Source organism: Botrytis sinoallii (assembly GCF_014898435.1).
Source record: "Botrytis sinoallii strain Bc 23 chromosome Unknown BSIN_009, whole genome shotgun sequence".
Taxonomy (NCBI): domain Eukaryota; kingdom Fungi; phylum Ascomycota; class Leotiomycetes; order Helotiales; family Sclerotiniaceae; genus Botrytis; species Botrytis sinoallii.
The window spans coordinates 2,403,525-2,427,428 of record NW_024066036.1 but is presented as its reverse complement, the minus strand read 5'-3'; the positions used below and the strand labels follow the sequence as shown (position 1 = coordinate 2,427,428).

The following is a 23,904-nucleotide window of genomic DNA, read 5'->3' as shown; positions in this document are numbered from 1 at the left end:
TCTGAGGATAGGATTGCGTCATGCAGACCTCGCTTGCAAAGGTGGCTGTGATCTAGCTTCTTGTCTGACCACTACCACTATTAGTCTTTTCCCACACTTCTCTATAAAATCCAACGAGGTTGATAGATATAAAGGCGTGTGTTGTGATAGCGCTTCAAATGTATTTACTGACTGCAAGGGTATTATCTACAAATGCACTCGCTAACTCTTATGTTCGCCCTTTCTTCGTGATTCCAACATTAACTAATCGTCTCTAATTCAAGCGCTCAAATGCTTCTCAGTCTTCTCGGGTCCTCCACCAACACCAGTCAAAATTACTCTACTGACACCATCCTGGAGTACCTTCCGGGCTCTCTCATCAATATGTTCTGCAGCCTTGCGCTCAACGTCCTTTCCATTCCATCCGTCCACACCTGCAAGGACAGTCTTCAATGTACCAGCTACTAATCCAAGGTTCTCCTCCTCGAAATAAATAACAGCGTTTGGACCAGCATCAAAAGTATATGCCGCAACGGTCGTTCCAGCGGCACTATTAATATCCTCCACGGCTCTGATTGCTGCTCTACTAACGTCATTCAAATAGAAAATGGGTGGGAAAGTATCCAAACATGTTGCATGGAAACTATTACTATCCATCATAGTAACCTTTGCGAATCGCTCGAAGTCTTTATCCTTAATTGCCCGTTCCATTTCCTTCATGTGTTCTGGAACCACATTGTCTGCTCTCTGTTTGAAAAGTTTCGATGTCGCGACTGTAATTTGCATACCAGAGGTACTGGAAACTCCCTTCTTCTCGGCAGAAACAACGAGGATAAGAGCCCGCATGTTGGGCCAGTGAGAAGCAGGTGCTACTTCGACAGCAACGGAATCAGAACCATCTTCCTTTTGACCCATCTCCCAAGCCACATATCCTCCAAACAAAGAACGACAAGCAGAGCCACTTCCCTGTCTTGCGATTCTCGAGAGTTCGGTAGGGCTAGATTGCAATTCATACAAGTTGGCGATAGCTCTAACCAGAGCTGCGAAACCAGCAGCGGAAGAAGCGAGACCTGCAGCTGTGGGGAAGTTGTTCTCCGAGATGATCCTCAAGGGGTAAGAGGAGAGTTTTGGGAGCGAAGCATCGGAATCTTCGAGTGCGGAACGTAAAGAGCGAAGCTCGCGGAAACAGGCTTGAGTGCGGGCATTGGAGATATCTTGGGGAAAGCCATTGAGGAGGAGAGAATCTTCGGTGAAGGTGGGGGAGCAGGAAGCGGTGGTATGAGTGCGGAGATCATTTTGAGAGAGGGTTACAGAGATGGAGGAGTTGGTTGGGAGGTTTAGTTTTTGCATCGCGTTTCCCCAGTATCTGGTTGGTGAGAGAATATGTCAGTGCAGGTTTCTTAGTGTGGACCAATGCATGAAGTAAAGAAGTACAATGGAAGAGAGAGGGGTAGCTTTACTTACTTGACGACTGCGATATTAACTGGAGCCGTTGTACTGGCTGATAAGCTTTGTGTCTGACATTCTGAAGGGATTTTGGAATCAAATATGGAGAGTTGGAATTTATTTTTGATTTTTCTCGAAAGGATACACCAGAGTATTTATTTTCAACATTTCAATCGTGCCCTTCTTAGGAAATAGACTTCCTCTTGACAACAAACCCCAGTCCCTTCCTGATTGCAAAATGTCAAAGGGCGGTCAATAACAGTTAATCCGTAGCAAGGGTACCAGGATTGACCAATCAGCAGAGCAAATTCAAGGTGGGGTTAAGATCGGTCACCGGGCGGATAAGGCAAAATAATTATTTTGATAATTCGACCCATTCAATTTATTTGCATTAACAATCACCCCTCCCTCACTTGAGCCAGAGTAGAGTATATCCTCATAATCTACACAACCACCAAAGATGTCCAAAGACGAGTCAACCCAAGAATAGAAGCCTGTCCCGTCGATCATGCACAACGTGCAGCATGGCTAAAAAACAATTCCACCAAACCACCTTTCCCAGGCGCAACCCTCCATCAAAACCAGGTCCAAGTTGTGATTCTTCACATTGATCAAACACTCCTCCTACACATACACCTTCAAGTTTTTTTTCCCGATTGTTCTTCTGGGATAATGCATCATCTACGCCCTCTCAACCGCCATCAACTCCCAAATCCGCAACTTCTCCACCCCGCCTAGGACTCGACCGTGAAATCTCCACGATTCCTCGCGCATCTCCTACTCCAAATGATACCCCCTCGTCCTCGTCTCCTTCAACCTCTCATCCCGCGAATTCCGAATCTGAATCTGGTGTTTCTACATCCGGAAATTGGATCTATCCTAGTGAAAAAATGTTTTTTGAAGCCATGAAACGCAAAGGTCATCAATCGGACGATGCAGATATGAAAACTATTGTGCCGATTCATAATGCTGTGAATGAGAGGGCATGGAAAGAAATTAGAGAGTGGGAGGCAGGGTGGGGAAGCGAGAAGTATGTCCTTCTTTGAGAAGTTTGTGACACGATGTAGACTAATAAATTCAATAGATGTGGTGGACCTCGTCTTCATTCTTTCCTCGGACTTTCGCAAACCCTTTCGCCTAAAGCTCGATTCAATACACTTCTTGGATATACCGCTCCCTTTGACCGTCACGATTGGGTTGTTGATCGATGCGGCAAGAGAGTTGATTACATCATAGACTTTTACGCAGGCAAAGCTTCACCCGACGGAAGTGGAAAGCTGAATTTCTTTTTGGATGTTCGACCAAAATTGAATACCTTAGAAGGATGGAAGATGAGAGCTTGGAAGGTATTCAACTAGAGCTTTACGTTGGGAAAATGAGGGAATGGGGAGGTTGAGAGTGTAATAAAAACCCGGCATCATGCGCCACGGTCACAGCTTGTAGTAAGTGGAGATGGACGGACATGACAACTTTCATGAGACCTATCTTATGTCTAGGAGAAGGTCCGATTCAAGTTCGATATAATTTCAGACGGGACACAGGCCAGAACGTATATTCTGCCATGGCTTCAGAACACAGGAGACATGCGCCCAACATCATCGGATGAGTGTATATCATCTGAAGCTTTTCGAATGCCTATTTCTTCCATCTGAGGCTTCATAGAGACTTTGGTATCGAAAGCTAAGACGTAAAGGAGACGATGTACGATTAACGAATTGAGAGGGACAAAATGGAAAGCTAGGCATTGTATTGTAAATTATAGGTGTTACGGTGTTTGTATACCGATGTACTCTTTGAATCTGACTTCAAAGGACATACTCTCTGCTCCGGTTGAGCTGTACAATATATATATATGTACAGTCTAATAAATCTATACTAAATAAATCAAGAACATAAAACCTCGTCATTTAGAATCGGTGTCCACAGTATCAGCACCCAATACACGAAACGGAGTATAATAGTTTTCAATTACCCATCCAATATCCAAACTTCATCAAACTCGCATTTGACAATCATCTCCCTCCTTTCTCTCCTCTCTTGTCTCTAAATTCAATGGGAGAATCTACTCTATCTAGGTATTCCTTCTTTTGGCGTGACTTGACACTGAATGAATACATGAAGGGCGTGGAATGAGAAGGAAAATGAGAACGAGAATGATATTTCCGAGAGAGATGCTGCGGTTATTTTTCATATGCGGGCTTGAATTTTAATGGGTTGGGTTGGGTTGGGTTGGGTGAAGTGGTGTGGAGTGATATTTCCAAGTTTTGAAGTCTACCTTCCTCTAGCACAAAGGTGCTTTGTATTAGAATTCATGTTTACCGTCAAAGTACCACCCAAGACTTTATTTTGATCCGTCAATTTACGATTCCCACCTCCTACTCTCCCCTCTCCTCTCCACCTCCAACAACCAATCTCGTTCCCGCTGTCACCTCAATGGCCGGGGTATTCAAATCCCACCCTATCCTCTCCAACCGCTCGTAAAACTTCATTTCCGCTCTCCACTTCTCCGATTCCTCTAGCGATTGCTTCATCCAATTTAGAATATTTTGATTATCCATCTTCTCACTCTCAGATTCACGGATCTTCTTCTTCTCCTCCCTAAAAGTGACGGCGAAAATAGCGTGGAACCACGCGTCTAATTGAACTTGCGGTGCGGTTCCTTCTTTCAGGATAACGAGGAATGTATGGCGAGAAGGGGAATACCACATTATGTAACCCTGAGATTTGTAGATGGATAGGAGAGATGTGAGGATTGGATCATTTTGTGCATAATTTCCTGCAGCTGTGGGTGTGGAGATTGAAGAGAGTAGTTCTTGGAGACTTGTGCCGACTTTACAGTAAGCGAGGATTGCGCCTTGGATGTTGCGAAGTGCGCCGTCGCGCTCGAAAATGCGTTCTTGGAGTGATATTTCTCGAGGGGAAGGGAGGCCAGTTTTGTTCTTCTCGTGTCCTGTGTTTGAGAGGAAAGATGAGATGACGAGATTGGCTCGTTGTCTGTTGAGGGTACGCATGGTGACGGATCGGACGGCCATATAGTTCGTACCGAGATGAATGGAAAGGAGAGAGAGCAATGCGATCCACGTGGCTACCTGAGAGGAAATTCTAGAAACGACAAATGTTCCAACGAGCATACCCAGGAGGGATATGAGAGTTTCCTGACTTGCATCTTTCTATCTTCCTGTTAGTACCATTCCATCCATTATCTATCTATCACGAGAAGCAAGAAAACCCACCGCATTCAACTCTGCCAAATTTCCCATCTTCGCAAAATGCGCACTCAAACTCGCCTTGCTACTTCCCGCCGCAACCCCACAGAGTGATTTACACACACTACTCGCACTGAGTAAAAACACGCGGGGGATTTTGGGAAAAGCAGGTGAGATGCAATCTAGAATCATAGCAACATCGTTGAAAATATCAGCCATGAGACGATATTTTTTGCACTCGGGCTCGAGAGCGCTGCCGAGTCGGTGCGCGAAGAGGATGGTGGAGATACGGCCTGCGGATTCTTGGAGGATGGAGAGGAGAACGGCGTGGGTTGCTGAGGCTGTGGAGTCGCCTACGCCGAGACCTGGGATGGGTTAGATTTGGAGTGTTTTTGAGATCAAGGCTTGTGGTGATGTTGGAATAAGGGCATGTCAAGATAGAGAGTTGTGACAACACTCTACAACAACTCATAACAACGAGTTCAAAAACAAACTCCTTCTTCAGATGCCCATAACAAAAGGAACCCCTCTCTCCCCCACCTCCAAACAAAAGAACCCTTCACCTCATTCATACCTTGAAGCACAGCCCTACTAGCCAACAACCCCGCAATCGTACTAGCAAAAGCCTGAATAGAATCCTTCTCTCATCAGCATTTCCTCCCCCCTATTCCTCCACCCAACTAAGGTGTCTTACATAAAATTGATACCTACAATATAATCCATTAGTCTCTTCATACTCCAGACCCCTCACGTATCCCACGCAAAAAAAAAAAAAGATAGAGAAAACCCACGCAGTATAATCCTCCGTCACACTATCCGGATATCCCACCGGCATGAATGCCCCTACCAAGCTCATAACCCATGTCGATGGACCTTTTGGTATCTATTTCCAAGTTTCAATATTCATCAATCTAATAGATCCTCTCATCTATCAAGAGACACATCATATACAGATAGAAAGAAACAACACATACATCGACATCGATCCGGTCAGATTTCGTGCCAGAAGTATCAGTAGTATGAGAGCGAATGTATGTAGCGATGAGTTTACCGGATTGGTTTATCTCTTTGATTTCTTCTGATCCTGACATGGTCTCCGGGCTCAGATGATTTGATTGATTAAGAGGGACTGTTTATGAGGGGAGAAGGCAATTTTGAATGTAGGTAAGTATCAATTGGTTGTAGATAAATGGGTGACGCGATGTAATGGGTAGGAATCATTCTTAGCGAGTAGTGGTCATTCGAACTCTGAAAAGGATATTTTTGTATGTATTTCAGGAACCAGATCGTCATTTGATATCATGAATGTGCATCATCTAAAAGAGAACAGCACAGGATGGAGAAAGTCAACTCGAGGAGTTGTGGTCCTGTAGGTAGTTTAGAATCATGATTATTTATGCACGTGATCATTGTATTTGATTTATTTGGTTTAATATTTATTTGTTATTCTTGATTTCTTCAACTCAGCTCATGACAATTCAGAGAGCCACCCTCAAAAGAACTCCCAGAAATCCATACTCCAGAGTAAAGATCAAGATCGGAATTATTCCAATAGAAAGATGATACATGCTCCGACTCCCATAAAAGCAACTTTTCCATGCCACTGATCCCAACTGCAGCCCTTTTGTACATCCCAAACTCTCAAAAACTGGCGTTGAGCTTATTCCACTCTGTCCTGAAAGATAGCTTATTGATATTCATCCATCTTATTACAGAATCTTCATGAAATCCATTGTTTTCGTGGGTATATTCTTCCTCGATCCATCACTTTTCCGTAGCCTGCCGTAAATGTACAAATAATTTTCTTCTTCCTTAATTTTGAGTTTCAAATCTAGCAAACAAGTGTAGCACCACCAGTCTCAATGGCATCAATCTCGGCAAGATCAATTGAAGTACGTCGGAAACGTGCAGGGAGTTCACTGCGATCGAAGTATTCTCCCTTGGTTGGAGCAACGGAGCCTAAAGCTCTACCGGAGAGAGAACCGATTGTACCGTCACTTCTGGCGCTGCGACCAAGTGGACCATGTTGTTGAGCATTTTGTCTGTAGGAAGAGAAGGAAGAGGAGGAAGACTTTTGAGCCTCAGCGAATCCTGCTGGAAGTTCGTGGGTTGGGGATGCTGGATGTGGTCGTGCAGAGTGATCAACCGAAGCTATTTCAACTGTTAGAATGAATTACCGAGCAGATTGCAAATTAGGATACATACAAGGAATTGATCGCTTGCCCATGAACCTTATCAATGGAGTGCGCTCAGCGTGAGCAGCAGCAGCAGAAGCTTGACGGAGAACCTTGGTCGCAAACATCTTGATGGTTGAGAAAGATTGAAGTAATCACAAAGAGAGTTTGCAAATACTGAGAAGATGTGCGACCTTGAGAAGGAAATCAGGATCGTCGTCGGCCTCTGTGTTTGACTGTTTGACTTGCTGGAGATTGAGTTGTCAAGTTGTCAAAAGAAAAAGAGATTGGGAAATGGAAAGCTTTAGTCTTGGGGATGGTGTACTCGTAGCGTGTGGTAAGTGGGACGAGAATTCGGGAATCGGATGGATGAGTGGATGGGGGGAAATAGATAGGCGTCCGCTAGTAACCAGATATGGAAATGGTGGTGGTTGATTTAAAAAGAAAATATGGTGATTAGGTATGTGAAGCTGTGGATGGTTTGAGTGATTGTGTGGTGTGTGTATATATTATATCTCTTTCTCTCTGAACAAATTGAAGAAACAACAATGAATAAATGTCCTTTTTCAAGAGGGGAAATCTGTAACAGACACAGAAGAGTAGAAAATCCAACCGTCTTTAATAGAATACCACTGTAAAAAAAAGGTCTATGTTGGTGCGGGGTTAGCCATTGATAAAGGCCACTTCCGATGGAGCATTTATTTCGAATTCCTCAGACGATATCAAATTATCAATCATCTGCTTTTTCCTTATCGCGCAACCATTCTTGCATGCTCATTGGCTGACGATGGTTGCAGACACATGCTAGTTAATGGCGTGATGTATAAAGTACTACTAGGTATATAATGTCAAGGATGCGATGTATGTCCAAAGTACAAAGTATGTAAATGGTGTCTGATCATTTCTATCCCCAGATTCCTTGTCACATTATGTATGAAAGAGGCTTCACTTTGCAGGAAGGGCGTGTGGTATGTGGACAGTAGGGTAGTAGTAGGGTAGTAGTAGGGTAGTAGTAGGGTAGTAGTAGGGTAGTAGTAGGGTTGTTCTAATGCACGCCCAGGTAGGTGACATTTGATAGATTAAACGGCTTGATGGCTTGATGGCTGTTTTGGTTGGTTGGTCGGTCGGTTGGGCCGGTAGAGATGCTCTTCACAAGCTAATCAGTCCAAAGTCAAGTCATAATAAGCCAAGGTTTGAATTTTCAACGGACTGCCGATACAACAATAACATCTGATATTTTTAGATGATCTGATGGACCGACCGAGGATTCTTTTCCTCTGGATGGGTACACAGTAGGTAGGTAGTAGTAGTAGTAGTAGTCTTACATGGTAGTAATTCGGGTTATGCAGGGACAAATCCGAACATAAGCGAGAGAATAATCATTTCATTGGTTCATTAACTGATTCTATACCAATTACTATGTACTATCACTACTCGGTACTTTTGAAGTAAATTATTATCATCCCAAGTACCCGTACCAGTGCGAGTAAAGTTCAAAGAGTTCCCCTCCGTCTATCCGAGTTCCCCTCCGTCTATCTGAGTTCCCCTCCGTCTATCTGAGTTCCCCTCCGTCTATCTGCCACCTACCTACCTACCTACCTACTCTGTCAGCCTCGACAGCCTTGTCTGGTCTAGTAGTCTGGAGTGGTCTGGGGAAATGTTGATAGAGTGACAGCAAAGAAATCATTAGCTTGCATTCGTTCCATATCAAAGAATTCAATAGCTTGGTGTATATCTGGGGGATGGGAATTGACGACTGGAAAAGGATATATTTATTTCCCTTGAGATTCTCATCTGTACGGTCATCATATTTTGAGCACAAGGCCCTTGATTTGATTTCTACCTACCCATCACCACTGCAACAACACGTTTCGAAAGTAATCTGGCCACGGAAACTCTCCCTCATTTTCATCTCACTCACCCAAATTTATACCACAATAAGCAAAAACTTACACCCCCCTCCCACCTCCACCCCATCAAACATTTTCTTTCCACCTCCGTACTTCGGCCTTCCCCCAAACTCAATCCTTGTCAGCCTACCTCCTGGGTAAATCACCATGCATGAATTATTCCTCTCGGCGTCCGTGGATAGCGAAGATGTATCCCATTCTCTCCGTGTGCTCCAGGGCTATTGTGGCATGATACCCCAGCACTTTATCCGTCGCCGATTAGTATTCGAAGGTCCACGAAGTCGAAACAATTTGAAAGGTCTTGACCCTTCCTTTCTGAAAGCCCAACCGCCGAATAAACAATTCTGGTGGAAATCACTCAACGAGCAGCTGATTCGTCAATCTTATGTTCTGACTCTGATATATGATGTGGATAAAAATCAATTTGGTCAACCAGCAAAGGAGGTTGATGGTGGAGAAGGTCAACCGTAAGTACATACTTTTCATTGATTGCATGTCACACCATGTGATCTTTGGAGACGGCTTTCAATCTCTTGACAAAATACTTATTGACTTCAACCAGGGGTCTTCTCCCATGTGATGAGGTGCCAGGTACATTGAGATGGACCGATCTTCCAGATCCAGCCAATGCTGCCGTCGTGAATAGCAGAATGTTCATTGCGATAGACAATGAAAAGTCATTATGTAGACTTCTTCACGCAAGCAGTCACCGGTACGTTGAAATTACTACCAACCAATCATCTACAGTTATTGATCATCAAGTAGATTCACACGGGAGATTATTCAAGAAAGTCACCGAACTGTTCATAATAATATAGTTTTCACACTTAGTCGCTACTTTGAAATCCCTTCGGAGTTCCAAGAAGTTGATGGTAGCTCACGCCCTAAAGTCAATAGCAGGTTGCCTCCCTTCGAATTGTTGGAGCCATTTGATGCCGAAGACAAGTGGATTTTGACTGCTAGTATTGAGGTTCAGAATGGAGCTGATCCTGATCATATGAAGAGTGCAATGACAGAGCTATCGGGAGCCCAAGAAGAATTCAAGGGATGTTTCGCTTTGAAAGCAGCAGACAGGCATACTTTTGATACCAAGGTCAAAGTGCAGGCTTGAGGGGAATGTCTAATAAGGTGGTGCTATATTAGAGACATGAAGGGCTGTCTTCTAATCGCTTGATCTAGGGTGAGAAAGTATCTTTGAGGAGCCGCGAGTTAGTTCTATGGGTATAAATTGACCATGAGAGTCACATGGGGGCCCTGAAGAAGCCGCGATAAAGACTAGTACATTGGGAGGCCATCATAACCAATATAGAGAATGAAGTCATGTCCGTGAAAACTGTTGTATTGTATACACAATCGTTCCCCCACCCTTCTAGCTTTGAAATGCCAATCGATTCATAACTGTCCTCCCAATGCAACGCACACCTAAACAACCCTCTATTGGTTCTTCTTTGTTTGCCAGACTGCAATGCCGAATGGAGCACCTAAACCCAGTATTAGTGTGGTTCCCTTCAGCCTCCATGCCCCTCAGCCGGACTGCTGTCCTAACTTACCGAATCCAAGAGCCATGAATCCCCAGTATCTTAAAGCAAAGAATTTTGTGTTTGGGTTGAATGGAATGTTGCTTCGTGGTCCCTCAGGGTAATGGTATGGAGAACCCATTTGAGCACGGGTAGAGTGGAAGCCACGGCGGGCGACCATTGAGGTGGAGGAGGATGCGCGGACGGCGGCTCTAGACAACATCTATCATGATCTGTTAGTCGTTTCTCTTGCGGCTGTCGTGATAGCGCAGCCTTACCTTGAAGAATTGAGTTCTGCTTTGTATTTTTGGTAAACAGTCAATCGAATGATTTTGATTGAAGCTCGGTTTGGCACTAGCCGACAATCAAACCAGAAATTTTAATGCCTAAGGCTCAATAAAGAATGGGACTTTCCAAGGTTATCTGAGATAGTGCCCGGAGCGGAAAGCGATAATAAAAAAATATCTTTGTTATTTCACACCTTGTACCAGGTACTTTTTGATACATTTAAAACGTATCAACAAACCACAATTGCCTTTTGCATCTTGGTTAATGTGGTAGGATATCATTCATCATGGACGACTTATTTGACGCCTTCGACGATAAGCCCCAGACAGCTGCTCCCAGCAGGCCTAAAAAGGCAAAGAAAGACAAGAAAGATCGCAGCAAGAAGAGAAATGCGAACGGAGATGTAAAGCCAATTGCTGATGCGCAAGATGTGGATGCTGAGATGGTAGACTCCGAGGAACCAGCGGTAGAAGCAGATGTAGAGGAGAGGATATTGAAGAAGATGACGAAATTAAAGAAGCAAAGAAGGACGCTAAACGACGCAGAAAAGACACAGAAGCCGATCCGGTAGTTACAGATACATTCGAGACAGCACAATCGCGAGAGCTAGCTGCTTCAGCAGGATTACAAGGTGCCCCAGAAGAAACAGCATTGGTTTTACAGCACAACATTCAACATCAAGTTTCTTTACCTCCCGATTACGAATACATTCCAATATCGCAGCACAAAGCTCCTGCCGAACCCGCTAGAACTTGGCCATTCGAGTTGGATCCTTTCCAGAAAGTTGCTATTGCATCAATTCAAAGAAATGAGAGTGTATTGGTCTCGGCGCATACCAGTGCGGGAAAGACTGTTACAGCAGAATATGCGATTGCGCAATGTCTCAAAAACAACCAGAGAGTCATTTACACCAGTCCTATTAAAGCTTTGAGTAATCAGAAATATCGAGAATTTACTGCGGATTTTGGAGATGTTGGTTTAATGACTGGAGATGTTACAATTAACCCAACCGCGACTTGTCTGGTTATGACAACCGAGATTTAAGATCTATGTTGTATCGAGGATCCGAGATTATGCGTGAAGTCGCATGGGTTGTCTTTGATGAAATTCATTATATGAGAGATAAATCCAGAGGTGTGGTTTGGGAAGAAACGATCATCTTGTTACCAGACAAGGTCAGATATGTCTTTTTGTCTGCGACTATTCCCAATGCTATGCAATTTGCTGAATGGATCACGAAAACTCACAACCAGCCATGTCACATTGTTTACACCGATTTCCGACCTACCCCTCTACAACACTACTTCTTCCCAGCTGGTGCAGATGGTATACATTTGATTGTTGATGAGAAGGGAAACTTCAGGGAGGATAACTTTTCAAAGGCCATGGCAACAATAGAGGATAAGAAAGGGGCTGATCCAGCAGACATCAACGCGAAACAGAAGGGACGTGGCAAAGACAAGAAGACCAATAAGGGTGCCAACAAGGAAGGTTCTGATATTTACAAGATTGTCAGAATGATCATGTTGAAGCATTACAATCCTGTTATTGTTTTCAGTTTCAGTAAAAGAGAGTGCGAGGCATATGCATTACAGATGAGCTCCATGGCTTTTAACGATCAATCCGAAAAAGACATGGTTTCAAAGGTCTTCGAGAGTGCAATCGAGTCTCTCTCGGAAGAGGATAGGACCCTACCGCAAATTCAACACATCTTGCCATTGTTGAGACGTGGTATCGGTGTGCATCATTCTGGACTTCTTCCTATTCTCAAGGAAACCATCGAAATCTTGTTCCAGGAAAATTTGATCAAGGTTCTTTTTGCTACAGAAACTTTCTCCATTGGTCTGAATATGCCTGCCAAGACTGTAGTATTCACTAGCGTTGAGAAGTTTGATGGTGAGAAGATGCGATACCTGACGCCATCTGAGTTCGTGCAAATGTCAGGTCGTGCCGGTCGTCGTGGTCTTGATGATAGAGGTATTGTCATTATGATGATCAACGACAAAATGGAGCCAGAGAGTGCCAAGACAATTGTACGTGGAGAGCAGGACAAGCTCAATTCAGCTTTCTACCTTGGTTATAACATGATTCTTAACTTGATGCGTCTGGAAGGAATCTCACCAGAATTTATGTTGGAACATTGTTTCTACCAATTCCAGAACACTTCGAGTGTTACTGGTCTCGAAAAGGAACTTCAAGACTTGCAAATTGCGAGGGATGAAGTTCAAATTCCAGATGAGGCATCAATTAAGGATTACTTCGATCTTCGACAACAGCTTACCACATATACCAAGGACATGCGTGATGTTATTAATCACCCTAACTACTGTCTTCAATTCATGCAACCAGGACGGGTTGTTCACATCAAACATCAAGATCATGATTTCGGCTGGGGAGCAGTTGTGAAGTTTACAGCAAGACGACCTCCTAAAGGACCTGCTCAAGAATTTCCTCCACAACAAGCATTCATCCTTGATGTGCTTCTGCAAGTTTCTTCGGACAGTACAGTTACTACACAAACACAAAACGACCTACCGTTAGGCATCACACCACCTGGTGCAGGCGACAAAGGCAAGATGGAAATTGTTCCTGTACTTTTATCATGTGTTGAAGCCATTGGACATGTCCGTATATTCCTTCCGAAGGATCTTCACCCAGCCAATGAACGAAATCAAGTACGCAAGTCTCTCGAGGAAGTCAAACGTCGTTTCCCAGATGGTATCGCAGTGCTTGACCCAATCGAGAATATGGGCATTACAGATGATTCCTTCAAGAGACTTCTTCGCAAGATTGAAGTTCTTGAATCTCGTCTACTCTCCAACCCCCTCCACAACTCACCCCGTCTTCCAGATCTCTATAATCAATATGCTGGTAAACTCGAATTTACCAAACAAATCAAAGAGAAGCGCAAGGCCATTGCTTCCGCATTGAGCATCATGCAACTCGATGAGCTTAAGTCACGCAAACGTGTTCTACGTCGTCTCGGCTTCATCAACGAACAAGAAGTCGTCGAACTAAAGGCTCGTGTTGCATGTGAAATCTCATCCACAGGCGATGGCCATGAACTTCTTCTTTCCGAACTTCTTTTCAATGGTTATTTCAACGATTTGACTCCGGAAATGTGCGCAGCCGTTCTGTCGGTTTTCATCTTTGAAGAAAAGAGTATTTGTCCTCCACTCAAAGAGGAATTGGCTGCTAAATACAGAGAAATTCAAGCTCAAGCTAGGATCGTCGCTAAGGTTACCGCGGAGAGTAAATTAAAGATGAATGAGGAAGAATACGTGACTAGTTTCAAGTGGCAGCTAATGGAAGTTGTTTACGTCTGGGCACAAGGGAAGAGTTTTTGCGGAGATCTGGTAGGTTTTTCTTGGGTCTAGCCTCCTTGAGGATCCTCATGTGAGATGAGATGAGATAAAATTATACTAACACACCACAATAGTAAAATGACCGACGTCTACGAAGGATCTCTGATCCGACTCTTCCGTCGACTTGAAGAACTCCTCCGACAAATGGCTCAAGCAGGAAAAGTCATGGGCTCAGATGACATTTCGAATAAATTCGACGAGTCGCTTAAGAAAATTAGGAGAGATATCGTTGCGGCGCAAAGTTTGTATTTGTAGACTCGTTTCGTCGTACTCATTTCATTACGCAAATACTCTGTGGAAACATAGATGGTGTTTGGAAATGGACAGAAATGGGATACTCTCTTCAGTGGCAGCTTTCAGCTTCTAGCTTTGGGAGTCGAAAGAGAAGTGAAGATAAGAGATGAGATGAGACGATCCCCTCGTTACATTTTAATTCGATTGTTGGGTGTGTAAGACGGTGGATGCGTTTCCTTTTCCGTTTTCCGTTTTCCGCTTTCCTACGGGTTTTGTGAATCGAGTCCAGAATTCTGAATACCGAATTTCGTATTCCGTATTACGAATGTTTCATCGCAGTGGAGTATGGATTTTTTTCTTTTCCTTTTTGGTTTTTCTTATCTCAAATAAAAATGCATCCATGTATGGTGAATGGAGTATCTATGCTTTTTTGGCCTTTTTCATTTACACTGGAGACTTTTCCGTTGGTAGAGTTGTTGGAGGGAGAGGCAGAGAGGGGGGGGGGGTATATCTGGCGGGTGTGGAGAATACGAGGAGGAAGGATAGATTCGAGAAGGAAGGAAGGAAGGAAGGTAGGGAGGAAAGAAGGGGAGAAGAGAGGAGAGGAGAGAAAGAAAGAATGATCTTTGCGGTATGATATGATATGTGAAAGGGGAGGGAATAATACCTACCTACCTATCATCTATCCTCTATCCTCTCAAAAAGAAGAAGAAGAAGAAAGAAAAAAGAGAGGATGAAGAAACGAAACGAAAGGGAAGAAGAGAGGAAGGAAAGAAAGGAAGAACCTTTGTAATTATCTACCTACCCACTCAATCTCAGGACGAGAATAAAAATACAAGAATACAAGAATACCCGAATTCTTCTTTTTTGATCTTTGTAAATTTCATGTGTGATGTGTGATGTGTGATGTGTGATGTGTGATGTGTGATGTGTGATGTGTGATGTGTGATGTTTAGATTCTGTACTTGTCGTATATGTATGTATAATAGGGGTTAGTGAATTGGAATATGATAACAAGTTCAGAACGAGGTAGCTCACCACTGTTTCGGAGCATTTGATATCTAGGTAGGGAAAAATGAGTTAAAGACCACCAGACTGAAAATAAAGCTTATTCTTTGTTTTTAGATTTTTTTTTTTTTTTTTTTTTTTCCAATTCTTTATATAATTAATTATCTATATATAAATCACATACCACATACAAATTGAATTCCTGGATATAGAAAATACTAGGTATAATTAATATACGTCATACAAAAATTCTGTAAAATCCAACGCATAAGTTTCTTTCGCTATGCTCCGAAACATACCTAGCTAGGTAGGTAGATGATGGATTTTTATATGAAATCTCAAAACATCACGAATATGATACTTATGTATTGCATTACCTTTCACTTCAAGTCATAAACGTATGTATGCATGTATGTACGCGTTGAAATTGAATTGATACTTTCTTGCTTTCTTGGCATCTCGATGTATTGCTGTATCGCTATTAATATTTCTCTCTGTGTAACTGTATCTGTACATTTGCTCCTCTATCTCTCGCTTCACCATCTCATCCATACCCCTCATCACATCTCGCCTCAACTCATCTAATCCCCTTTCCAGCTTCCTTCATCCGCCACACCTTATCATCATCATCATTAATCACCCAACCTCACATCTCATCATCCGCCATGTTTTTCTGTTTCCCCCTCCCCTGCCTCTACGCATGATTATCTATGCATTGAGCAAGCTCTCGAGAGCAAAATTCAAGCTGGCAAAATATAATGCAATCAACCAATGAGCCACTCAGAATCAAATCATATCCCAACACGACGTTCAACCATCCAGCCATTGAGTCCAATTCACAATCCAACACATTAGCTCGTCTTTCCTCCTCCCCTCTTGCCCCTCTATTTTCCCCAGCTTCTCCCCAAATATTAATTCCCATCTCTCGTCCCTCCGGACAATCTACCCACTTCGCCCCCAAAAATGAATTAAAACAAAAAGTTTGCTTTCCACTCAACACCTATTTACACCACACAGATATCCATCCATCCATCCACCAATTCCTACCCACCCTATGCATTTCGCCACTAGGCTCTCGCTCCATGGACTTGTGAAGAGAATCAACAACAAAACATCAAAAAATCTTTTAAACTCCTCGCTTGGATATCTTACACATCTCGTTCGCATCTTGCATTGAAATTTATTATCGACTCGCTTTCTTCTCCTCTTTCTTTTTCTTTCGTATTCTTTCCTTTGAATTATAATCGGGCGTGTATTTATCTGTAATCTTTCAATCGTAATTTCGGATCCATCGGCCTCGTCTCATATCTTTCTCGTATGCAACCATTCTTTCCATTTATTCATACTCAAATTCCTCTTCCACCAAGCATGCTCGGAACTGCTTTACGGCCTACCCTTTTTCCTGGCATGTCCATACGTGGCACTCCTGCAACACTGCGTGGCTCTTTCATCAATCCAATATCCAATTGTGCTGGAATTCTAGAGACAATCGTCTTGTAATCACCAGGAAATTTAGCATCTCTAGGTACTGGAACTAATGCGGAGCGCCATAAGTGATCTGATGTATCCTCGAGGAAACTGGGTCGAAGTGAAGCTTTCGAAGAGAAGAATGCTGCGCGTCCTCTAGACTTCTTCGCTTGAATGATCGAGTCGAATAACTGAATATCCCGATCGTTTGATTGCTTAGTTTCCCGTTCATGAATGAATTCATTGAATGCTATCTTAACGTTAGTATACTTCACAATATTAACCATGGAATAAATTACCTTGTGTCTGCTCCAACATTACAATATATTCTTGTTGATCACTTGGGAGACTCTTTTTGAATGCAGCTAAATCAAAACCATACAATTGTCCAGATGACTTTTGTTCTTTCGATGGCCGACCAAGATGTTTTCTGTAGGTGTAGAACAAATTCGCGAAACATCGAACGAAAGCTGCACGTACACGATCTGCATGGAAGGCGGCTGGACAGACAAGTGAACACCAACCTAAACAACGGCCATGTGATACCGTGTTACAAGCATTACATGTGTACATGCCATCGTCCTCTGCCCTCTCATCACATATGGAGCACACAGATCCCATGTCGTTGGCATTATAAACAAAGCAATGTCCTTCTACCCATATTGTTGTCTCCGTATTAAGAACTGGTTGCATGAGCATGTTAGGCATGATTGTTGAAGCAGCGATAGTTGAGGCCGCATAGGCGGATGGTGCATAAGCAGATGGTGTATAACCATAACTAGAGTTGCTATCGCCAATGGAAACAGCAGAAGTGGAAAGACTAGCTGAATGACCATTGACAAATGGTGCACTGGGTCTACGAAGTGTCGGCTGTCGCTCTAGACCAAATGAGGAACTACGTCTCGAGTTTGTATCGAAGTGACCAGATCTCTTCTCTCTTAAAGTAGCCGTCAGAGCAAACCCAGAATCGTTTCGAGAGATAGGAGTTGTAGGCATTGGTGGACAGTGACCAGATACAGGTGATAAAGATGTTGGTGGACTGGTTTTACTTGACACGCTAGTCGATGGACGCTCAACACGAGTGTGGTCATTCTTCGACTGCAAGAATGCATTGAAAACTAAAGGTCTCTTCATCTTTTGTGGATCTGGTTCTCCGAATGTTGTCGAGTTCTGACTAACGTACTTACCCAAAGTCCCAGGTGGTGCATTCTGTGTGAAAACTGATTCGTTCTCCGACGAAAATGCATCGTAAGGAAAGGTTTCAACAGCATAGGGTGGCGGTGCTACCTCCACACCACATCTATTGTGATGAGGAGCTGCCAGCTGCAAGAGGGACACAAGCTTTCGACGCTGTTGTCGTGGTAGTGAAACAGGTGGAGCAGTCGACTCAACGGTATCTTGATCCAAATCCACGAAAACATAATCATCCTCCGGAAGCTCTATATTATCATATCTCCTTTCAATTCCAACAATATAAGGACAAGGTGCTTCCAGCGCAGAAATCAATCTAGCTGGCAGAACTGGAATAAAGATGCTTGCCCATTTGAGTGGGTACAGGAGACTGACCAAAGCTTTACTAGCAAGATGTAACATAGCTGTGTGGGATGACAGTAAAATGATCCTAGATTCCGACAACATAAATTCCACCAGAGCAACAATATTGGGTATACTCAGAGCCCTGAATAGTGCATAAATATCCGTATTTCGTGAATCTGGCAATTCATTTGGTGCTTCCTTTCGCGCAAAGAGTCGTAGTTCTCGCACTGCAATTTCAATTTGAGTTTTCGAAGATATCGGGCTCAGTGCTTCGGTACACAGGTTGACAACATATCTCTCCAGGGGTTGCCATCTACCGATTTTTGGCGAACTTGCAGGAACTCGGAGGATTCCACCATCCGTCATTGGTACCACAACAGCCTTCAGCCATTCCTTCCAGAAGCTTGTCATACTTCCATCTCTGCCAAGGATTCCATATGCCCTGGGTATCCAAAGCCCCGTCTCGCCATCAGTCAATCCTTCAATTTTAGCTGCTGCGCCGTGTCTGACAGGCCTCAACATATCAGTCATCAAAGTGATTTTTTCCTCCACTGCGCTAATCTGTTCCTCCAACTGTTCTCTAGCGGCTGAGCCAGATACAACACTGGGCAATTTTGCTAGCAACTGTGAAAGGTGTGCACGTTCTGCAGCCAGTCGTTCTCCCAGACTTGCCGCAAGTTCTCGTTCCTCGTTTGTCATATGGCTTTGTCTCCAAGCCTCACATCTTCGTTCCACATTTCCAGCCGCTTCTTGATCCAATGGCTTCCAGACAATTACAGTGATTCCATATATTTTGGAATTGTCATCTGAGGTCATAGCAAATCCATGCCAGGTTGATCGCGGTCGTTCGTCCGAAGAAACAATATTGATATCATTTGGAAATGCAAACATAGGGACATAATCGGGAAATTTACCTCTCCTCGGTAATTCCTCTGTTGCGTGTTTTGGTGGGTATCTATCGAGTAAAACGGGTTCAAAACGTCGTTTTAAAGGGTGCATATCAGGATCCAGATTTAGGGGCTCTGGCGGCGGGATGACGGAATTGTAATTGCTAAGGCGCCTCGAAGTGCGAACTGACACTGTTGTAATGGTCAGCATGAGTATTCAAAGATGTGAGAGGGCTGCGGTTAAAATCATCTTGGGTGTATGCAATGCATGTAATATATGTGCCGCACCGAGACGCAGATTGTCAGACTTACTACTTCTACCAGCCATGGAAGGCTGTCTCTTTACACTATTCAGATCTCTGAAACTAATTCTTCTCCTTATACTTCCACCCACGCTCCTTAAAGTCGGACTCCTCCTATGTATATTTTCTGCATCTTCCACTCTTAATCTCGAAGCTCTCGGATTTGTCATGGGAGGTGCAGGTCGTGTTGCCCCAGCACTAAAACTCAAGTCATCCAGGAAATTCTCCCGCTCACTCGCAAACTTCAGTAGCGCCGTATCGAAGTCGAAGTTTCCAAATATTCCTCCACCCTCGGTCTTTGTGCCATGTGCAGTGCCATTTGCATTGCCATTGCCGGTGCTGTTTCCGTTGCCATTGATGTGACCAATTTCACCAGCTTTAATGGTCATACTACTTCGATTACTCGCAGTTCCTTCAAGCTCATCAAGAGTGGATATTGAGCTTCGCGATTCGTGCGAGGATTGTTTGCTGAGACGATTCCATGAGCTATTGCGGGAATGTCGTGCAGAAGCTCGATTGTTATTTGGAGGAGGAGAGTTTTCACCTTCGGGACTTTCTTCTATTGTAGCATCGACTTGCGGAGAGGGAGGCGCTTGTATGATGTTGCTTGATCTATCTCTTGGATTCGAAGGGAAAACCTCGGGCCCATATTGTAGAGAATCAATCCCCGCGATCCAAAAGTAATCTGCGAGAGGAGCCGAAGTTGAATTATTATTATCCATGGCGAATGAATATTTATTGGAACGCAGATATACTGAAATTGTTGAATATGAAGGATTGTATTGGCAGATCTGCCAGCGATAGGTAACTGAAATTCCTTTCAGTATGACATCGAATCGAAGGAGTGTATATGGTGGGCGCTATTACCGCGAACTTCAGGAGTAATAAGTTATTCGACTGGAGAAGAGGGAGGAAGGGAGGGATGATCCGGCGTTTCGTGGATAAGGTGAGAGACGCTCCTTGTAATCTCGGACACAAGGGCACAGGAATATACGCTTTCCCGACTATTTAATGAACAACAAGCTCTCTTTTCCTGGAGGTCTTGGTGTGACTATCTGAGAGGCAGTGAAAGACGAACCAAGGTTGATGCTAGAAAGGAAGATTTGCAGATCAGACCCTTTGGAATACGGTGGGTGATGAAGCTAGGTATGAAGTACTTTCCCCTTGAGCTCCACTGTTGTTTAATCAAATCAAATCAAATCAATCCATTGATCATTCAATCAAACGCCTTAGGTAAACGGTTAATAAATTGATGGAGGATTTGAATGGGGTGAGGAACGTTTTGGGGGATGGAGAAAAGAAGGAGGAGAAGAAGAGGAGGGAGAAGAAGAGGAAGAAGAAGAAGAAGAAGGGAGAAAGGAATCCGGCAATTTCAAGAAATTTTGATTGCTAGATATGGATGGGATATGTGGATGTAGAATTGGAATTCGTATTGATTGATATGAAGTTGATAGTGAAATAAATTATTATTATTATTATTATTATTCAACTACCGGTAAGTGAAGTGTGAATGAAGGGAATTAATAAAATGGGTTGGGAGGTTGTGGTGGTGTATAAAAAAGATTACACGATGGATCTTATAAATCGAATTGGGGTTGACTTGGGATGAATGGGGGTTGAACTGAAATGGACTGGATTGGATTGGATTGGGCTGGACTGGATTGATGAATTGAATTGAGTTGAGTTGAGTTGAGTTGAGTTGAATGGAATTGGATTGAATTGAATTGAAGATTATAAGAGAATGACCATAACAATAATGACAATGATTATGACTATGACTATGAAAATGACAATAGACGGAGAAGAGGTACTACCCAGGGAATTCCTCCGTATATAGATTATAGATTATGGGATGGTAACGAGCGGTTGGTTGGTTGATTGGTTGATTGTATATTATGTACGATGTAGGTAAATGTAAAGTACGAGGGATATATGGATGGATATGGATGGATATGGATGGATATGGATGGATATGGATGGATATGGATGGATATGGATGGATATGGATGGATATGGATGTGTATGGATATTTGGATATATGTATTTGGATATTTGGATATATATGGATATATATGGATATATGGGGAAAATAAGGGAATGTGGTTGATTGCGTGGGTGGTAGTGGGCGTTCAAAGGTAGGTAGGTAGCTTAGGATAACAAAGGGGACATAAGCGTGAAATGATAATTGTACCTGGAGTAAAGTGGTAGGGTAAACCTTTTTAGTAAATAATATTCACACTCGAATATCGGATTCTCTCTTTCATCTCTTTCTATACTCTCTGTCTTTCTGTCCTCTCTTCCTCTCTCCTGTCTATCTCTCTTTACTCTTGCCCCTCTAGCCCCTCTAGCCCTCTGTCTTCTCTCTACCCATTTTTTTCTTTTCTTATTCATCTTTTTCTTTCCTCTCTCTTCTGCTTGCTCTGCCTGCTCTCCTCTCTCCTCTCTCCTCTCTCCTCTCTCCTCTCTCCTCTCTCCTCTCTCCTCTCTCCTCTCTCCTCTCTCCTCTCTCCTCTCTCCTCTCTCCTCTCTCCACTCTCCTCTCTCCTCTCCTCCAACTCTTCATTCTCCAACTCTGTAGGGACCTCCCTAGTCCCTTTGGCACATTCAAAGCAAATCCCAATAAAAGCGCCGCCGTGTCACTCCAAATGATATTCCTTATCGTGAACCAAGGGAATAGATTGCCTAGCGAATGATCTTCTCCAGGGAGACTAAAGAAAAAGCAAATGGATTTTCCAAAGTTTAAATGAAGCAATATGATACTTCTACTATCATCTCTGATCCAGGTATGATGATGAAGATAGAGATCGTGGACAATCCCAATTTACTTGAATTGAAGTGAGTAAGTACGACGTAGGTGTTGAAATGATAGATATTGAATACAGATGCCCAAGTACCAGACGGTGGATTGTCTACCTCGGTACGTCGTCGATCCATCTGCTATGATAATACCCAAGTAAGTACCTATGTCGGTATGGTGTGTATATATTCTGTATATTGTGTATATTCGGAATATTCTGAATATATTCATTTCTACAATATCTTTTCCTTCACTCACAACAACATCCAATCAATCCTTTCCTCTCATCAATCAAAACCTCATCTCCAAACCCCTAAGGATCTGAAGGATGGAAAGAAGGGATCAAATAAGATAAAGTGTTTATCAACCTAGTAAATAGCGTTTTGTCGATCTTCCTCCACCAGTGCTCCCACTTGTCCCCAAATGATGAATGGTGTGAACGGCGAACACTTTCTTTTACACTTTCGTGACTTTGCTAGACCAGGCACACGAAATCTTGGGGGGTGGTGTGAGAAACGGTTCTTCGGACTATATATTCATACTATATGTTCATACTATAGGTATATATATCGTCACATCCAATGACATGCCACGATTTATCTTTTATATACTTTATAGCGTTTTCCATTTATCTTGCTTTATGTAAAATATTCAAGTCAAACTAATCAAAATGATGGTTCATACGAATCAATATCTCATTCTACGGGTACTAGGTACTAGTGCTGCTTCCTCCCAATATACTCAGCACTACTACCTACCTACTCATCCATCCATCCATCCACGCATCCATCCATCCATTCATCCATCCCATCCATCAGTCCGTCCATTCATCTACTCATCCATTCAATAGATTCATCCGCCACATGTCAATTATAGGACTTCTAGTACAGCAGTACAACGGTACAACAGTACATCAGTACATCAGTACAAAAAGACCATGAACCCGAGGTGGCGATGAAAATCCCCCAAATTAATACCACATTCATTCAATTCAACGTTCTCGTGTTCCAGCCTTCCAATCTTCCAACGTTTCTACTTTTCTCCATTAACCTTCAAATGCGTAACATACATACGCGAAATGCATCCCAGATGAGTCAGTCCGGTATTGCGTGGCATAAACTACTTCAAACCAAGTCTCTGATCCCGAAAGACGGATGGAAATGTAGGGAGTACGTACCTGACTTTGCCTTACCTTAGTCAACTAGTCTCAACGCCTAGAACATTTCGCTCTAGGTGCAGCAGTAGCAGTAACACCAAGGAAACCCGAAAATCTGTCACTGCAAGACCGTTAAATGACCGTTAAATGGGTATTTTCCAGATACGGACGACATATACTCTGGCTTGCCATTCCCTTTCATCGCCATTTCACGATGATACAAATGGAAAGAAATATTGGATTTCGAGGTATGAGAATCGCAAATAATCAATGAGATTATCCGTTTCAAATCATCAAAAGTCTGCGCTTACACTCATTGATCGATTGCAGACACCTAGATATCTACAAACGGTCACTTGCATAACGAAACATCTCGCGTACCACTCAAATCCCAATCCTTCCTCCACAAAATACAGGGAATCGTATCCCTGGTCTCGCCCTGGTGTAGGATGGCGGCAGGCGAGAGCTCTCGAATGTCACTCTACCCATTCAGGGGTTACTTTGGCTGCATTTATTCTGGTAATCTTGCATAAAGGTATTGTACAAATCGGATGGGAATCTGGGTAGGCCCCGGGGGTAGGTTTGTGCCAAATACGAAAATGTGAAAATTTATGCTAATAATTTCCTTTTCT

At 43.2% G+C, this 23,904-nt stretch overlaps 9 protein-coding genes across 9 annotated transcripts; 4 read left to right on the top strand and 5 right to left on the bottom strand.

The window, feature by feature from the left end:
* Positions 1–258: 258 nt before the first annotated feature.
* On the bottom strand, positions 259–1,329 carry EAF02_006214 (uncharacterized protein; the record flags this gene model as incomplete). Its single annotated transcript, XM_038902262.1, has 1 exon — positions 259–1,329. The coding sequence occupies one exon, from the start codon at positions 1,327–1,329 to the stop codon at positions 259–261; it is 1,071 nt and encodes a 356-aa protein (XP_038758479.1).
* Positions 1,330–2,315: 986 nt separating this feature from the next.
* EAF02_006213 (uncharacterized protein) lies at positions 2,316–2,783 on the top strand (the record flags this gene model as incomplete). The annotated part of the gene is made up of 2 exons (XM_038902261.1): positions 2,316–2,455; positions 2,510–2,783. 2 exons carry the CDS (start codon positions 2,316–2,318, stop codon positions 2,781–2,783), a joined length of 414 nt encoding a protein of 137 aa, XP_038758478.1.
* A 1,017-nt stretch (positions 2,784–3,800) lies between these two features.
* On the bottom strand, positions 3,801–5,946 carry EAF02_006212 (uncharacterized protein; the record flags this gene model as incomplete). Its single annotated transcript, XM_038902260.1, has 5 exons — positions 5,606–5,946; positions 5,383–5,514; positions 5,206–5,257; positions 4,659–4,996; positions 3,801–4,595 (listed from the first exon to the last, which is right to left on the bottom strand). Exons 1-5 carry the CDS (start codon positions 5,720–5,722, stop codon positions 3,801–3,803), a joined length of 1,434 nt encoding a protein of 477 aa, XP_038758477.1. The 5' UTR covers positions 5,723–5,946.
* A 516-nt stretch (positions 5,947–6,462) lies between these two features.
* On the bottom strand, positions 6,463–6,933 carry EAF02_006211 (uncharacterized protein; the record flags this gene model as incomplete). Its single annotated transcript, XM_038902259.1, has 2 exons — positions 6,463–6,782; positions 6,837–6,933. 2 exons carry the CDS (start codon positions 6,931–6,933, stop codon positions 6,463–6,465), a joined length of 417 nt encoding a protein of 138 aa, XP_038758476.1.
* Positions 6,934–8,862: 1,929 nt separating this feature from the next.
* EAF02_006210 (uncharacterized protein) lies at positions 8,863–9,826 on the top strand (the record flags this gene model as incomplete). The annotated part of the gene is made up of 3 exons (XM_038902258.1): positions 8,863–9,182; positions 9,278–9,427; positions 9,481–9,826. 3 exons carry the CDS (start codon positions 8,863–8,865, stop codon positions 9,824–9,826), a joined length of 816 nt encoding a protein of 271 aa, XP_038758475.1.
* Positions 9,827–10,149: 323 nt separating this feature from the next.
* Positions 10,150–10,455, bottom strand: EAF02_006209 (uncharacterized protein; the record flags this gene model as incomplete). Its single annotated transcript, XM_038902257.1, has 2 exons — positions 10,150–10,196; positions 10,266–10,455. The coding sequence occupies 2 exons, from the start codon at positions 10,453–10,455 to the stop codon at positions 10,150–10,152; spliced, it is 237 nt and encodes a 78-aa protein (XP_038758474.1).
* Positions 10,456–10,806: 351 nt separating this feature from the next.
* On the top strand, positions 10,807–11,564 carry EAF02_006208 (uncharacterized protein; the record flags this gene model as incomplete). Its single annotated transcript, XM_038902256.1, has 2 exons — positions 10,807–10,986; positions 11,010–11,564. 2 exons carry the CDS (start codon positions 10,807–10,809, stop codon positions 11,562–11,564), a joined length of 735 nt encoding a protein of 244 aa, XP_038758473.1.
* Positions 11,565–11,593: 29 nt separating this feature from the next.
* EAF02_006207 (uncharacterized protein) lies at positions 11,594–14,600 on the top strand (the record flags this gene model as incomplete). The annotated part of the gene is made up of 3 exons (XM_038902255.1): positions 11,594–13,801; positions 13,854–13,876; positions 13,960–14,600. The coding sequence occupies 3 exons, from the start codon at positions 11,594–11,596 to the stop codon at positions 14,138–14,140; spliced, it is 2,412 nt and encodes an 803-aa protein (XP_038758472.1). The 3' UTR covers positions 14,141–14,600.
* Positions 14,601–16,473: 1,873 nt separating this feature from the next.
* On the bottom strand, positions 16,474–20,041 carry EAF02_006206 (uncharacterized protein; the record flags this gene model as incomplete). The annotated part of the gene is made up of 3 exons (XM_038902254.1): positions 16,474–16,844; positions 16,894–19,209; positions 19,330–20,041. The coding sequence occupies 3 exons, from the start codon at positions 20,039–20,041 to the stop codon at positions 16,474–16,476; spliced, it is 3,399 nt and encodes a 1,132-aa protein (XP_038758471.1).
* Positions 20,042–23,904: the final 3,863 nt, after the last annotated feature.